Source organism: Scardinius erythrophthalmus (genome assembly GCF_964197995.2).
Source record: "Scardinius erythrophthalmus genome assembly, chromosome: 14".
NCBI classification, from domain to species: Eukaryota; Metazoa; Chordata; class Actinopteri; order Cypriniformes; family Leuciscidae; genus Scardinius; species Scardinius erythrophthalmus.
The window spans coordinates 8,145,932-8,162,932 of NC_138234.1; the positions used below are offsets into that span (position 1 = coordinate 8,145,932).

General features: G+C 37.7%; 1 protein-coding gene across 1 annotated transcript; it reads right to left on the bottom strand.

Annotated features, from left to right (window-relative positions):
* Positions 1-3,743: 3,743 nt before the first annotated feature.
* On the bottom strand, positions 3,744-16,995 carry LOC308702306 (uncharacterized protein). The gene is made up of 5 exons (XM_081385042.1): positions 16,877-16,995; positions 16,205-16,525; positions 5,706-6,032; positions 5,260-5,547; positions 3,744-4,074 (listed from the first exon to the last, which is right to left on the bottom strand). Exons 1-5 carry the CDS (start codon positions 16,932-16,934, stop codon positions 4,067-4,069), a joined length of 1,002 nt encoding a protein of 333 aa, XP_081241168.1. The 5' UTR covers positions 16,935-16,995; the 3' UTR covers positions 3,744-4,066.
* Between the last annotated feature and the right edge of the window lie 6 nt (positions 16,996-17,001).

Consider the following 17,001-nt stretch of genomic DNA (forward strand, 5'->3'; position numbering starts at 1 on the left):
TGCTGGCCTCACTGAAGAAGGAGATAGACCTAATGCTGTCCCTGGGGATCATTGAGTCTTCAAAAAGTGAGTGGTGTAACCCAGTGGTCCTGGTGCCAAAGAAGGACGGAAGCATAAGGTTCTGCATCGACTTCAGGTACCTGAATTCCATTTCTCAGTTTGATTCATATCCCACACCGAGAATTGATGAACTGCTGGAACGATTGGGGAAGGCAAAGTACTTGACCACAATAGATCTTTGTAAGGGTTACTGGCAGGTTCCACTCACTGAGCGGTCCAGGAAGTTGACAGCCTTCAAGACTCCATGGGGTCTCTTCCAGTTTACCGTTATGCCATTTGGTTTGCATGGGGCTCCAGCCACCTTCCAGAGGCTCATGGACCAGGTACTGGGTGGTTTCACTGATTTTGCAGCTGCATATCTGGATGACATTGTCATTTACAGTACCACCTGGGAAGAGCACTTGAAACATCTGCAGGCTGTCTTGGATCGTCTCCATTCTACCGGACTGACCATAAATGCATCAAAGTGTGTCTTTGCAGCTGCAGAGACAGAGTACCTTGGTCACATCATTGGAAATTGGGTGATAAGGCCACAGGTCAACAAGATCCAAGCCATAAAGTCATGTCCCTTGCCACATACAAGGAAGCAACTACGGTCTTTCTTGGGCATGGCAGGCTTCTATCACCGCTTCATCCCACAGTTATCCAACAGAGCAGCTCTTCTCACAGATATGACAGGATCCCGGTGTCCCAACCACATCCAGTGGACAGAGGAGGCGGTAGCAGCTTTCCAGGACGTCCAGCAATCACTAAGTAAGGAACCAGTTCTGTATAGTCCAAACTTTGATGACGATTTTATTCTGCAAACAGATGCTTCCGATAGGGGTCTGGGGGCAGTGCTTCTTCAGGGACCACCAGACGACCGCCATCCAGTTGCTTACATCAGCCGGAAAATGTTCCCCCGAGAGGTGAGGTACTCAACGGTGGAAAAGGAGGCACTGGCCATAAAGTGGGCTCTCGACTCCTTCCGTTATTACCTCCTGGGCAGAGAATTCACCCTTGAGACAGATCACAAAGCTCTCCAGTGGATGGAACGAATGAAGGATACTAATGGCCGGATTACTCGTTGGTATCTGGCATTACAACCTTTCCGCTTCATCATCCAGCACATCCCTGGCAAAGTGAACGCTGCTGCAGATTACCTCTCTCGCAGTACCAGCGAGAGTCCTGAAGGGGGGGGGGGGTGTGTGATGGCCCAAGCCACACAGGATGAATAACCGGCAAGGCAGGGTAACAGCCAGCAATGGTAATATCGCACACAAGCCATGTTTGAGGTACACAAGTAAAGTTATTTTTTCAGTTAGCCACACCCCAAACAATTTATGATTTGAAAACACAGATCACATAGTTTATTTCAGGTATAATATACATTTATTTGCTTTAGCCATACACTGTTTAAATGGAGTGCACACATTTTTACATTGTAGGGTTATGTAAATTTCTGTTCTATTAATCATTGTTTCTTTGTTACCATGTTGGAGAGAAGTCTGTCCTGGGGGAAGAAAGGCGTGGCCAAGGGTGGAGGGCTGTGATATCCTGTGACCTGCCAATTAAGCCATACCATGTGCTGCCATGTTGGAGGGGGATTTTTGGGTTAAGTTTGTTTTGCTTTGTAGTTGTTGGTATTTGTTGTCCATTTGGTTTTCCCTTTGTGTAAATTGGTTTGGCCAAGCCACTATATATGTTTCTTTGTGTCTCATTCAGTTAGGTCAGGTTGTTCAGTTCATATTCTGTTTTTTGTATGCTGTTTTGAGTATAGTTATATCTTTTTTTTTTACCTCTTTTATAGGCCTAGTTGTTAATTTTTTGGTTTCTATTGCTTAGTATTTTTGGGGGTAAATAAAAAAAACCCTTTTTCAACAAGAAACTCCTGTTTTCCTCATTGCCAGACTGTTTGGTCCGTGACAATAACCAACACCATCAGATCACCTTTTGTATTTGTTCATCTGGCTGTTATAACTCAGGTACAACAGCCAAACAAAATCTAAAGTTAATGATGTAAGGGTCAAGAGCTCAACTAAAACAAACACTGATCATCATAATGATGACTTAAAATTACGTTTTTCCCATTCAGTGATTCTGCTTGTTAACATCAGGTGTCTTCAATGTTGGCAATAAAAAAATAAAGAGTTCTTAATTCATCTTTGACGTCTGTTATTCAGATATTTTTGTAAATTTTACTCATTTTAAATGGTTAACTTTTAAGGAATTAATTTGATTGATTATTACTCAATTCTAATTTGTTACATTTAATTAATAATATTGCTTGTAATCTGTTGCCACACTTTTATTGAGTAGATATAGCGTATTCATTTTTACAGTGCAGATTGATTGATATCGTTGAGGATTGGTTCCTCCACCTATAATTCTATGTGATGTTTAGTTAGTTGTTTCCCAATCTGAAAAGTTCAAATCAAATATTAATATAAATTAAAAATAATGTTTATGTTAAATGTTGAATATGGTGCCAAAATGTATGTTTTACCTTGAGCTTTTTGAAATAATCACACCCCAAATACTCTGCAAAATCCAACAAAGCAGGATAATTGGTGTGATGTACCTGCTCTCGTTTGATGGTGTGACTTAAATCCCCCTATTACAGCCTCATGCTCAAGCACCACGGGTTCAAAGGCAACCAGTACTGAGTTTGTTTCTGTGGGAAGGTTTATGTATCTGCATCATCATTCACAATCAATTTTAAACTATTAAGCAACCACTAAACTATACAACCAACCAAAATGTATATTGACAAAACCTGTGCATAAATGTTTAAAAATGAATGTCAATATATTATTGTTAACTAGCTTTAATATGCCAACAGGCCATTTACACAGGATCTTACCTTGTATCAGTGAGGAGTGAGATTTTACACTCTCCTGGTGGTGTTGAGTGTCCAGGTGACATCCAGACCGCCTGTGTCGTCCTGTAGTTGTTGTCCCTGGTCGTTCTCCTTGGTCCTGTCCATCCACCTCTCCACGGTCATCTCCTCGCACCTCCTCTTGCTCATGTCCTACCACTAGCTACTCTCTCTTGCTCTCTTGTAGTCTCTCCTTGGTCCTCAGGGCCGTATTAAGACAGTGTGGTGCCCTGCCACCCAGCCAATATAATCACAATGAACACATCCAAAATAAAATATTTAACACATATATATAACAACTGCAAAACCACTCAGTTGACATCTGTCCATTTTGGATTTAGATTCATTTTCTGTAGCCGTTAAAAAAAAAAAAAAGACACATTTGCGCGTAGGCTACTTGTTGTGGACCAACTCAACTCTGACAGATTGGGGAGGGAGGGGGAGAGTGATAGTGGTCATGTAATCTTTATTTATTTATAATTTATTATTATTGTTAAATTAGTGTTCATAAACGAGTTATGTATGGTCTTTCAAGAATTTCAAGTTAATAATATAACAATTTACGAAAAATATTTTTAAAGCTTGTGTCATGTGGTGCCCCCCTAGTGGTTGTGAATGGTTGGTGCCCCTGGGCACTGGTCCAAGTGTCCTTATGGATAATCCGGCTCTGTTGGTCCTGTCCTCTCACCTTTCCTCGGTCATCTCGCTCATGTCCTACAATGCAGCCTCTCTCTCTTGCTCTCTTGGAGTCTCTCCCTCGAGGTCTCTTTCCTCCCTCACCTGCACTACTGATCTTTTTTTCTGCAACACACTTTAGCACTTAGATACATCATCATGTAACCAGTACTTTCATTTATTTGATCCTGTAGAGTACACACATGCAGAAGAAAAAAACCTGTCATACTAAATATTTAAAACAATCTTTAATCTACAGTATTTATCATTCAGGATCACAATAAACTCAAAGATCACTGAAAGGAAATATAAATGACAAAACAACAAATCAGATTATATCTGAAACAGATGTATTAATATACTGGAAAGACAGATGCAGTTGTTGTGATCAGATCTTCATTTGCGAGGAAACAGAATCGCAGAGAGTTTGATGATTGTTCTTTGGTGAAACACGTGTAAATCACCTCCGTCATCTCAGATTCCTGTAACACAAACACAAAGAGTCAAAAAAGAAAAACAACCCTGATGCATGGCAATTAATAAATGACAGACATTTGCTGCCATTTCATCATAACGATTGTGATAGTGTTTCACACAACATCAAACACAGAAAACACTTTTACTTCAGACGAGAATCACATCACACTGAAACTAATGCTGTTTGAGCTTTAGTGTCTTATAGAACCAACATTTAAAAAAAAAAAACAAAAAAAAAAAAAACAGTGTATCTGTTATAGAAAGAACTGTTCAAATTGATCAGAAATCAGGTAAAATCATACATGGATGCTGGTTCATTCATGGGTTCATGAGGCCCTTCTGCGAACCATTGAAATTTGAAATAATTTTGAAACAGTTATGGCGTGTAACGATCCCTCGTTTACTGAAATCACGTGACTTTGGAAGGTTGTTACACGCTCCGAATCACTGGTTAGAAACAAATAATTCACAAAGGTTTCAAAGCTTCACAAAGAGTGTTTAGAAAGCGCCCGTCACTACTGGAAGGATTGTGTGATTGATTATGAGCGCTTAAAATGGCCGACTCCCTTATCAGTGCTTACATCTGTGTCTCGTCATTGTGGCCATACAAAAAAATTATCAGACAAAACAATGCCGTCTACCCGTGTGCTTCATCGTACATGATCAGACCCCATCTAGAGGCCACTTCACTGCTTAAAGATTCTCCAAATAACTAAACCACACCCACTATAGACCTTATTCAGAGCAGCGCCATAACGCAATAGACTTACCATGTTTTCAATGGCATCTGCTGTAAAAAGCTGTATGTCTGGAGTTTCTTGTCTACTGAAATTTCTTGGAAAGATATTTTTGCAGTATTTCATTAGCAGAACAATCCAAAAACACATTAAATAACAGTACAACCCACTGAAGAGATGTCAAGAGTATGTCTATCCCTCAGCCTCACTTTCATTCCCATTAAAAATCAAAGATGGCACTGATGTGAATAAGGTCTATATCGGCACATATGAATCAAGAGAGCGCAAGTCTGTGGTGTGATACGAGAGAAAGTCGCACCTAAACCGAATGTGTGGTCTGAAATACAGCGTTGCTATGTACGACGACTTTTAACAGAAAATATGTGAATGCAGCGATTGACCAATCAGAATAAAATATTCCATAAATAAATGCTAATATCAGCGCTGTTGTACCTGCACATGTGTGACAGAGTGTGTTGATGTCCAGATGTGTGGTCTGGTTGCTGATGGGATTGTTCAGCACACAGCTGTAGGTGTTTTTATCCTGATATTCCACCTCCAGAGGTAGAGAGAGACTGATGCTGAGATCAGACGCACTGATGCTGGACAATACACTGATTCCTCTGTACCAGGAGAGAGTCACATGACTCACATTCACCACTGATGAACACACCAATGAACATGATGATGATGAAGAACAGTGTGAAGAGTTACTGCTGATGACAGGAACAGGCAGACGAGCTGGAAAATAAACAGAAATATGATCAAATCTAATAAACCATCTTATATTCGGTTCAGTGTGTTAAGTGAGTTTTATATGGTCTGTCATCTCAAACTATAAAATGATTCAACAATTCAATATTTGAAGAATATTATAAGGACAGGATAAATTATCTCACCATAGACAGAAACTTTGAATGATTTTGATGAGAATCTTCCTGAAAGTATCAGTAGTATATAACCTCCAGCATGTTCAGTTGTGGTGTTTGTGATGGTCAGAGATCCAGTTTGATTGTCCAGCTTCAGTCTGTCTCTGAATCTCCCATCAAGAACATCATCATATACAGTGATTCTGTCGGCCATTTTATTGATTTCAGCTATTAAAGTGTTTTCATCTCCAAACCTCCACAGAATCACATCATCATCCTTCATTTCAGTAAGATCAGAGTTTAGAGAGACTGAATCTCCCTCCTTCACTGACACTGACCTTTCAGCACCAAACACTCCTGAAGTACAAACACAGCAAGATTCTTCTGTTTAAATGATAGACTTTTAAATAACTTTAAAACCTACAAACTACAAAACCGATTAATAATTATATCTTTGAGATGATTTTGAATAAAATTAATTTACTGATTCATTTACTGATGAAGTTGGTCTGATCCACACAACATCAAACACTGAAATCACTTTTACTTCAGACGAGAATCACGTCACACTGAAACTAATGCTGTTTGAGCTTCAGTGTTTTATAGAACCAACATTTAGAGAGACCAACAATGAATCTGATGCAGAAACAACTGAAGTCATAACTAATTATTAAAACACATTTAAAACTTACCAACCAGATGCCAAAAACAATCAAGTAATTCAAAATACTTTTACAGCACGTTTCACAATTAATATTCCAGTGCAATGCTTCAGTTGAAAAAGAGGTAAGAAGTAGCTAAATTAATATTTGACCATTTATTATAATACAAGTGTTAAATGACTGACGGTAGTATAACAGTTTTTCAAATTGCCTACATACAATTTCTGAAACCATGGCTCAAGTGTTTTGGAAACTCACACAAAACCACAAAACACGCACCCAACATGCAACACATCAGACAGCTCTTGCAAAATCAAACTCTTCCAAAAATGGTGTTTTTGCGTAGTAACTCTACACACAAACATCAAATGATTAGCCACATACACACCAAACTACACACAGGTGTGAAACATGTAAAACACTACTCTACTCATCTACTCGTTCATTGCAGTGAGTGTACAGGAGTTTGTCACATGTACATGTTTACAGTATATATGCATTCTGATGAATGTTATTGAACTAAACTGAGTCAACACTGAAGTGACTTGAGCTGAATAATCACTCTATTGGCTTCTAGAGCTGCTTTACAGGAGAATTTGTTTTGAATTTGTTACTAATGTGAAGCTGCTGTGAAACAATCTATATTGTGGCTTGTATGTACATTCAATACACACACACACACACACACACACACACACACACACAGTCACACACAGTCACACACACACACACACACACACACACACACACACACACACACACACACACACACACACACTGAATATGCATACAAGCCAAGTTAAAAAGTTTCTAAAGTGCTGTGTGTGTACGTGTGTGTATATATGTATATATATACACAGACACAAATGTGTATTTATCTATGCATGTATGTATATATATATATACTGTATATATATATATACAATATATATATATATATATATATATATATATATATATATATATATATATATATATATAAAAAACAGATAAATACATATACATATGTAAATATATATACATATATATTTACACTTTATATAAAAATTTAAAAATAATTTCTTTCTTTCTCAAAACTGAGTTTTGATTTCTATGTGATCAATTTAAGTGTTTTCACACATGATCGTTGGGTGTAGGTCATCAGTAAATGAGTGTGGCATGTAGAGAACTGCAAAAAGTTTGTTTTTCAATTTCAAACTGAGTGTAAAGCGTATGATGTGCTTGCAGTTTTGCAGACTTGGTCTGAAGATTAGATATGCAAGATTTGAATGAAAAGAACATTTTTTTTGTCAAATTTCGCCGTTTAGAATTGACATATGTTTATTTACTTGATTTATATTCATATGCATATGAATGTATGCATATTATGAATGAATGTAATGAACATATGGTTATCTGTATGTCCTGGGAAAATTTTATTTGCAAAAAGATTTTTCCAGGATTTTTTTTTTTTTTTTTTTTTTTTACATTTTACAGATTATTTGAGGTAGGTGATATATATATATATATATATATATATATATATATATATATATATATATATATATATATATATATATATATATATATATATATATATACATATACCCAATAACTACATAAAAAAAGAGACATCAGAAAAGAGCAAGTACACTAAAACTAATGCTGTCGGGTATTGGAGCTTCTTATTTATTTTGTTTTAGTGAATCTGTCCCTGATAACTGAGTTTAGAGCTGAATTCAAACATGACCTGACAGTAATATCACAGTTTAATTATTTCTATACGAGAATAACAGTGAATGTTGATCCTCTGACTAATTTAACCAGTAATTTATCACATCAGAACAGAAACAACTGAAACCAGAAAAACACATTAAAACTCACCATCCAGACACCACAACAGTTTTTAAATAGATAGAATAGAGCAGAAAAGAAAGTGTTAGTATTAACTTAATGGAGGAAAAGAGTAACAAGCAACACTTAAAGGTGCTGTATGTAACTTTTTTTATAAAATGAATCCTTTTTTTATTGCCCGTCTGTGAAGGTAATCACACATTACATTGATCCACTTTTCGTGTTTTGCTATTACCTCTGAAGGCCAGTATTCCTATTTTTATGTGAAGTCTCCGGGTCGGATTTTCTGCGAAATCCACCGGATGTGACGTGCATGCGCGCTCCCGAGCCTACAGTCTATTGCAACTGCACTGCAGCTAACGACATGGAGTCTGATAACACCAAAAAACGACCTGCCTCCAGCACAACACAGACTCCAATATATATATATTATCATATACTATGATAGTATATACTATATATGAGGGGCCGTACAAGCCAAAATCCATTCTTCTACTCTCACACACATACATTCTCCTTTCACATACATACATTTCTACTGTCACACACATACATTCTCCTTTCACATACATACATTTCTACTCTCACACACATACATTCTCCTTTCACATACATACATTTCTACTGTCACACACATACATTCTCCTTTCACATACATACATTTCTATACGCACACACACACATACACTCTCCTTTCACATACATACATTTCTACTCTCTCACACACACATACATTTCTGCTCACACACACATACATTTTCCTTTCATATATACATATACACTCTCATACACAGAAATACATGCAAGACTTGCTCAGCTCTTCATCACAACTTTCAAAGTAATCCTGTTTTCTTTTCAGTTACAGTTTTTACTTTTTGGAGTAAGTAGCAATGAACATGAAATCAGACATTTTTTTAATAATGTGCTGACCAATGTATTGACCAAATGCAAAGAGAACAGATTATTTTGTGCATGATAGGCTGCATTGAGATCTCTGTGCTCACATTCAAACCCTATGTGGATTTCTGTCAGTCTCAAGATTTGTTGAGGATTCAAGAAATAGAGCAGCAGTATACATTGGAGTCATTATATGGATGTTTAAATGTAGTGCGGACTGCTTATGAATCCAGACAAAGAATCAGGTCTAAGAACAGTTATGTCCTGTTGCACACACAGAAGAGGCTGTTTTTCTGGTGGCACATATACTTTTTATTTCTGTCACACACTGTACAATCTGCAAATTCAACAAAGACAACAATAAATTCGTTTTGTTTCACAGCATTGAAAAAGCTGGTAGTGTGACTTCTTGTCAAAAAGTGAAACGCTCTTTCAGTAAACTCACATTACACATTTATCTGAACTGTATGGTCACAGAAAATGAAACGTGTATTCCACCAAATAAAACAATAGGCCTAACATTTCAGGGAGGCCCAATTAACATACACCAACTCTATACAAGCACTTAACGTAGCTATTTAACTTTATAACTGTAAACTCTCTTTACAAAAACATTGAGTGCACTGAAAATGAATCTCTTTTAAACATTGTCAAGTCGCGATCTCCCGCACGACATCCGACAGCGCGGCCGCGGACATCTGCCTGAGTAGCTACGTAGTCGGATGAAAAAAAGTTATCTTGCTGCAGTTCCTGAATTTACCGTAATCATAGTAAAGCCGCCTTTCCACTGCACAAGACTTTCGCATGTCATCGGAACTCCACGCAGCTCCCGTACGACTCTCCGTTGGAAACGAATGACTTCCGGTCCTATCGTTTGTCGTGTGCTGTGGAAAGGCGGCTTAATAGGCGCACATCCATTTTTTGGCGGCTGGCTTGACCTTGTATTTTCAAACCGCGGCTCGCGGCTCGCCAGACCTGCCTTCCGTTTCCACTATACGCCTTCCGTTTCCACTATACTTTCTCTCACACATACATACATTATTCTCTTACATACACACATTTTTTTTCAGACATACATACATTTTCTTCTTACATACATTTATTATTTATTTATGTATTATAATAAATGCACACTTTGAATACATTTGCATAAGAGTAAAATGTATGTATGTGAAAGGAGAATGTATGTGTGTGTGAGTAGAAATGTATGTATGTGAAAGGAGAATGTATGTGTGTGAGAGAGTAGAAATGTATGTATGTGAAAGGAGAATGTATGTGTGTGAGAGTAGAAGAATGGATTTTGGCTTGAACGGCCTCTCATACAAACGTCAATCGGATCGACTCAGGACGAAAACACGGATCAACATCGGCAGAGCGTTTGAATTATGGAGAGACCTCCGTTTTGAAATAGCAAGGTAAAATATAACATACATAAGACATGAAATGAATACAAAAGACTGTTCCATGATAACAAAAAGCAGGTGCTTTAGGATGTAACTTTTATTTTATGTACTAGATCTACTGTCTAACGTCACTCATCCCACTACTATCATATTGCAACGAGCACACTCGGGCCCTTAAGAGAGCAGCTAGAAAAATGGAGCGCAACTGGAAGAAAACAAAACTAGAGGTATTTCGCATTTCATGGAAAGAGAGCTCAATTACTTACAGAGAAGCTTTAAAAGCTGCTAGATCTGCTTATTTTTCAACCCTATTAGAAGAAAATAAACATAATCCTAGGTATTTATTTGAAACGGTGGCTAAACTAACGAAAAATAAAGCTTCAAGCACCGAAGTTTCCAAGCAACACAGCAGTAATGACTTTATGAACTTCTTCACTTATAAGATTGATAATATCAGGGGCAAAATTATAACTATGCAACCGTCTACTACAGTATCGCATCAGGCAGTGCATTGTAGTCTCCCTGAGGAAAAATTTGATTCATTCGTTGCTATAGGAGAGGAAGAATTTACTAAACTCATTAAATCATCTAAATCTACAACATGTATGTTAGACCCTATACCGACTAAGCTACTGAAAGAAATACTTCCAGAGGTCATAGATCCTCTTCTTAACATCATTAATTCGTCTTTGTCTCTAGGATACGTACCAAAAAACTTTAAGCTGGCTAAGATTAAACCGCTTGTTAAAGGGGTGGTTTACTGCCTTTTTTCTTTGCTTGATTGTGTTTATGGGCTGCAATATAACATGTCTTCGTGTTTCGTTTGTTAAAAAACGCCTTATTTTTCATAAATTTCACCTTTATTGTAAGCCGCGTCCTCCTCTGTCATTTGAACGACCGGTTGACTTCCTGAGTCTATGAAAACACTCCCTCAGAAACAGGCAATGAGCTCAGATTGGTTAGTTCGGCCGGCGTGCTGTAATTGGCTAAACTGCGTCCGGAATCTTCACGCCCATTACCTTTACGGGCGACAGTTGCATGTGCTCCGAACCCGGTCAAATGTAATGGTGTCAATATTGCCTCATCAGTTTGAGCCAGAATCAGACCCAGAGAGCGGTGATGAAGAGAGTCAAGCAGAACCTCCGCAAACACGGCTCTTACTAAACGTTTCTGAATGGTAATTTTTTTAAATTATTATTTTCTCAAAGAATTCCCATACGCTGTTACTTGAAAATGCTACTGCTGTTTGTTAGCTTTTGAGATAGCCTACGCTTTCCCCCTGATTAAACATTTAATATAACTGAATACATGACTGAGTAATACCGTTTTTTAAAGATATTGTTTTATTGATAGAATGAACAACCGTTTAACTATTCACAAAACTTACCGGTAGTTTACTCAGTTTGTCGTTTTCTTTAGGTGTACATGTGCAGCTGAAGTTCGCTGTTGCGATAATTTTTGAAGTTTGTATACGTTTCTTATACACACAAAATAACATCGAACTAACTAGCTACTATAACCAAACAGTTTTGGCATTGGTTTGCGTTCTTGATCAAATAAAAAAATTACGTCATAAAGTAAACATGGAAAATACGTTTACAAAATTTGTACATATAAGTTACATATTCGGGTCCAAAATGTTTGTACGCATCTACAGCCAGCGCTGGCATTTTTTTACATCCTTGATAAAAGTAAAACATTACGTCTTAAATTATACAGGCAAATACATTTAAAATGATTAAATCTTACTTGCAGGTTGTGGCCTCTGGTTTTAAAGCTGTAACTGCTTCATGTTGGAGTAATAGTTTCTTGTTGAATCCGACATTGAACTCGTGTAGATTCTGGAAGCTGTCTTCCGTAAAATGCGCAGCACAGAGAGCTAAACTACGATTGTAATTGTCAGGAACATAATCAAACTTAAATTTGAACCATTGTTGACGAACTACAGCGTCTGTAGGAAGCCTGAACACAGAAGACCTGACGGCTACAGCTCTCCACTATAACTCCTCCTCTTCGACAGCAGAACATGTTCCGGAGGGAGGGTTGATGTAAATGTATGGGTTAGTTACGTATAAAACCCGGGAAGTATCTCGTTGTAGTCCCATTCGAGTCGTTTTTGTAGGCATTCAACTTCCTGATTTTTAAAAGACAATATCTCTGCTTATGTTGAACTTTCAGCGCAGCAACTTTGCAGATACTGTTCATGCACCAACAGCAACATTACACAGTATTTAAAATGAAAAAAGTGAAATAGCAATCAACCACCCCTTTAAAAAAACACAACTTGATCCTTCAGAATTAGTCAATTACAGGCCGATCTCGAATCTACCTTTTCTGTCAAAGATATTAGAAAAGGCAGTATCTTCACAACTGTGTTCCTTTCTTGAAAGAAATGATATCTGCGAGGATTTCCAGTCAGGATTTAGACCGTACCATAGTACCGAAACAGCTCTCGTTAGAGTCACAAATGATTTGCTCTCATCATCCGATCGTGGTTGTATCTCTCTATTAGTGTTACTCGATCTTAGTGCTGCATTTGACACCATCGACCACAACGTTCTTTTAAATAGATTAGAACATTATGTTGGCATTACGGGAAATGCACTAGCATGGTTTAAATCATACTTATCTGACCGTTATCAGTTTGTAGCAGTAAATGATGAGATGTCTCATCGATCACAAGTTCAGTATGGCGTACCACAAGGCTCAGTACTAGGACCGCTGCTGTTCACTCTGTACATGCTACCATTAGGAGATATCATTAGGAAACATGGCATTAGCTTTCACTGTTATGCCGATGATACTCAGCTCTATATTTCTTCAAAACCTAACGAAACCTATCAATTCACAAAATTAACGGAATGCATAGCGGATATTAAAAATTGGATGACTTGTAATTTCCTACTTCTAAATTCTGAAAAAACAGAGTTTCTAATTATTGGACAAAAAACTTCCTCACGTAATAATCTAGAATACTGTCTAACACTCGATGGCTGCTCTGTTAAGTCTTCGTCGTCGTGTGTGCGTGAACCTGGGTGTGCTCTTTGATACCAATCTTTCATTTGAAAGTCACGTGTCTAGTATCTGTAAAACTGCATTTTTCCATCTTAAAAATATATCTAAATTACGCCATATGCTCTCATTGACAAATGCGGAACAATTGGTTCATGCGTTCATGACCTCAAGGCTAGATTATTGTAATGCTCTACTGGGTGGTTGCCCTGCACGCTTAATAAACAAACTACAGCTGGTTTAAAATGCAGCAGCTCGAGTTCTTACCAGAACCAGGAAGTATGACCATATTAGCCCAGTTCTGTCAAAACTGCACTGGCTCCCTAATAAACATCGCATCAATTTTAAAATATTGCTGATTACTTACAAAGCACTGAATGGTTTAGCTCCGCAGTACTTGAGCGAGCTCTTAACGCATTATAGTCCGTCACGTCTATTACGATCTCAAAATTCCGGCCAGTTGATAATACCTAGAATATCAAAATCGACTGCTGGCGGTAGATCCTTTTCCTATTTAGCACCAAAACTCTGGAACAGTCTTCCTACCATTGTCCGGGAAGCAGACACACTCTGTCAGTTCAAAGCCAGATTAAAGACACATCTCTTTGACCTAGCATTCACATAATACATTATAGACTTTTATAAATTAATGTTAGGCTGCATATAGTAGGTCAGCCGGAACCGGGAACACTTCCCAAAAATCCTGATGTACTCGTTACATCATAAGAAGAATGGCACCTAAGCTAATTTTAGTGTCTGTGTTTATCCCGAGGTTTTTCCTGCAGCCTGCCGGATCCAGGCCGTATCCAGATCTGACGAAGGACCTTCGCCTGGACCGATGACAACGCAGTGCTGAAGTGCCAACTAGTCTCTCCCTATGGAGGATCCCTCTACCACTCTACAGATAAGGCGTTGTCGGGAAAATTCGTCTCGCGGTCCTACCCCAAAGCAACAAATAAAATAAAATTCCTTATCAAAATTTATGAGGAAAGACAAGTATTTTGTTTAGGCTTGGCTTGTAGGGAATTCCAAACCTGCGTATATTCAAACGCACATAACTATAGAACCCATTCTAAATGCGCATGTGAACGCCATCAGCGTTTCTCACAGGTTCGCGTTTAAAGTCTGTGTAGAGGGAATGGTGTCGTCTTAGCGGCCCCTAATTTAATAACAAATGATCATTGCGACGGAAGCAAATCAATTAAAACTAACTTTAGATGGAAATAACTTAACTCTGCTGTAAAGCCGAAACAATTTCTGTTACCTTAAATTATACGTTTATCTCTGTAAAGCTGCTTTGAGACAATCTACATTGTTAAAAGCGCTATATAAATGAAGATGACTTGACTTGACTTGACTTGTTTATAATACACATTTCCAGACATGTTCAGTACAGTAATATTACTTCCTACTGTCTTATTGTTACACTGAAATTGTCCAGTCTAGTTGACTAACCGTTTTCGTTTTCATTCATTGACCTATGTTGACATTGCTGATTGTGAAAGATACACAAATAGTTAGTAAAATAATGCTAGATAACACCACATGTCGGCAAAATACAGTCAATGTAACGTTATCATGGTACGAGCATGGAGCATTAGTTCTACGTCAAGCTGATAAAAGTAGCCTATTATGGTAATGTTGCAGTGGGAGTTTACATGAGTTTCCAGCATGTTGTGTGATGCTTTCTCCGTTGTGTTGAAAGTCTCAGTGTGGCCGCTGGTAGTGAGTTCGCGCTCTTGAGTTTGAGCACGCGCACGAGCACTGTTGTTGCAATCTGAAACATCACCGCTAGAGGCCGCTGGATCCTACATACAGCACCTTTAACTGTCCAGCCCGCAGAAGTCACACTTACCCTGTAACTACATGAACAAGAGTATATTTCTCCAGTATTTAAGCAAAAGTTGCAATAGTTTTAGTTCTCAGTGCACTTCTGTTAAAAGAAAGTCCTGTATAAATTCACAGATATGGACCCTATAATTTTTAAAAAGCCTATATGTATTGGTATACTGTTATTACAAAACGGTTTGCAGTGTCTGTTCTCGCTAAATTGCTCTCAAATGTAAGATTGTTGTATCATAATAGTAGAATAAGTAACGCTTAGTTCTAAAATACTGACAGTATAAATAATTAGTTAATTCTTCTGGTTATTACCCCTTTATTCCTAAAACTTTACATGTTGTAGGTACACTATAATTACAGAAAGTTACACTGTAAATTAGTTTTAAATACGCAGTTCTGTGCGGGCTGTAATCTAAAGCGTTATCAAGCAAACTCCAGCAGCTCGAGCTCTTACTAGAACCAGGAAGTGTGATCATATTAGCCCGGCTCTGTCAACACTGCGTTTGCTCTCTATCAAACATCGCATACATTTAAAAATCCTGATGATTACTATAAACTACTATTACTAAGATCAGAGTTTAGAGTGACTGAAATAAACAATATCATAAAACAATGAAAAGAAAAAATGGAGTTGCTTCAAAAGTTAGATTCTGACTGGGTTTGTTTTTTCAAGGCGACATTAATTTTAGAACGTTTCTCCATTATTGTTTCCATGGCGAACCGCCATGATCTTGATTTAAAATGTGAGATGGCTTTGCCATGTTTGTTTGCGCCGCAGTTCAAATTGTCTGAAGAGTTTGAATCTGACAGTTATGTGACATCATCACTGAACATTCCAAATCCTAAATGTGGGACCGTATCACTCAAAAGGTTTACTCACCGAAGAGAGTGGAGACATGGAGCCTGAATCTCTTAATCTCACTGTTGATCTGTAGTTCATAATCTCCTTCATGTTCAGTTGTGGTGTTTGTGATGGTTAGAGATCCAGTTTGATTGTCCAGCTTCAGTCTGTCTCTGAATCTCCCATCAAGAACATCATCATATACAGTGATTCTGTCGGCCGTTACATTGATTTCTGCTATTAAAGTGTTTTCATCTCCAAACCTCCACTGAATCACATCATCATCCTTCATTTCAGTAAGATTAGAGTTTAGAGAGACTGAATCTCCCTCCCACACTGACACTTCTTCACCAAACACTCCTGAAGAACAGAGTTTTTCACAGATTAAAGCTTTAAAATCACTTGATGTTGGTTTGATGAAGCTTCACTAAAATACTTTTAATCATGTAAATGTGAAGTGAATAATATTCTGCAGCAGTTCAAAGACAAGGATGAGGAATGAAAATGAGAAATAGTTAAACAGTTTTATATAATCAATAACTGCATTAAACTATAATCTCAAATAAGAGTGTTTTCTCTCAGGAAAATCACACATTATTTGTTTCTATACGAGAATAACAGTGAATGTTAATCCTTTCTGACTAATTTAACCAGTAATTTACCACATCAGAACAGAAACAACTGAAACCAGAAAAACACATTTAAACTCACCATCCAGACGCCACAAACACAAACAGAGCAAAACTAATTTGAGGAACATTTTCTTCATCGGTTCACTGAAAAGCCCACGATAGTAACTCTTAATGTCTGAAACACTCAGATTGCTCTGAATGACT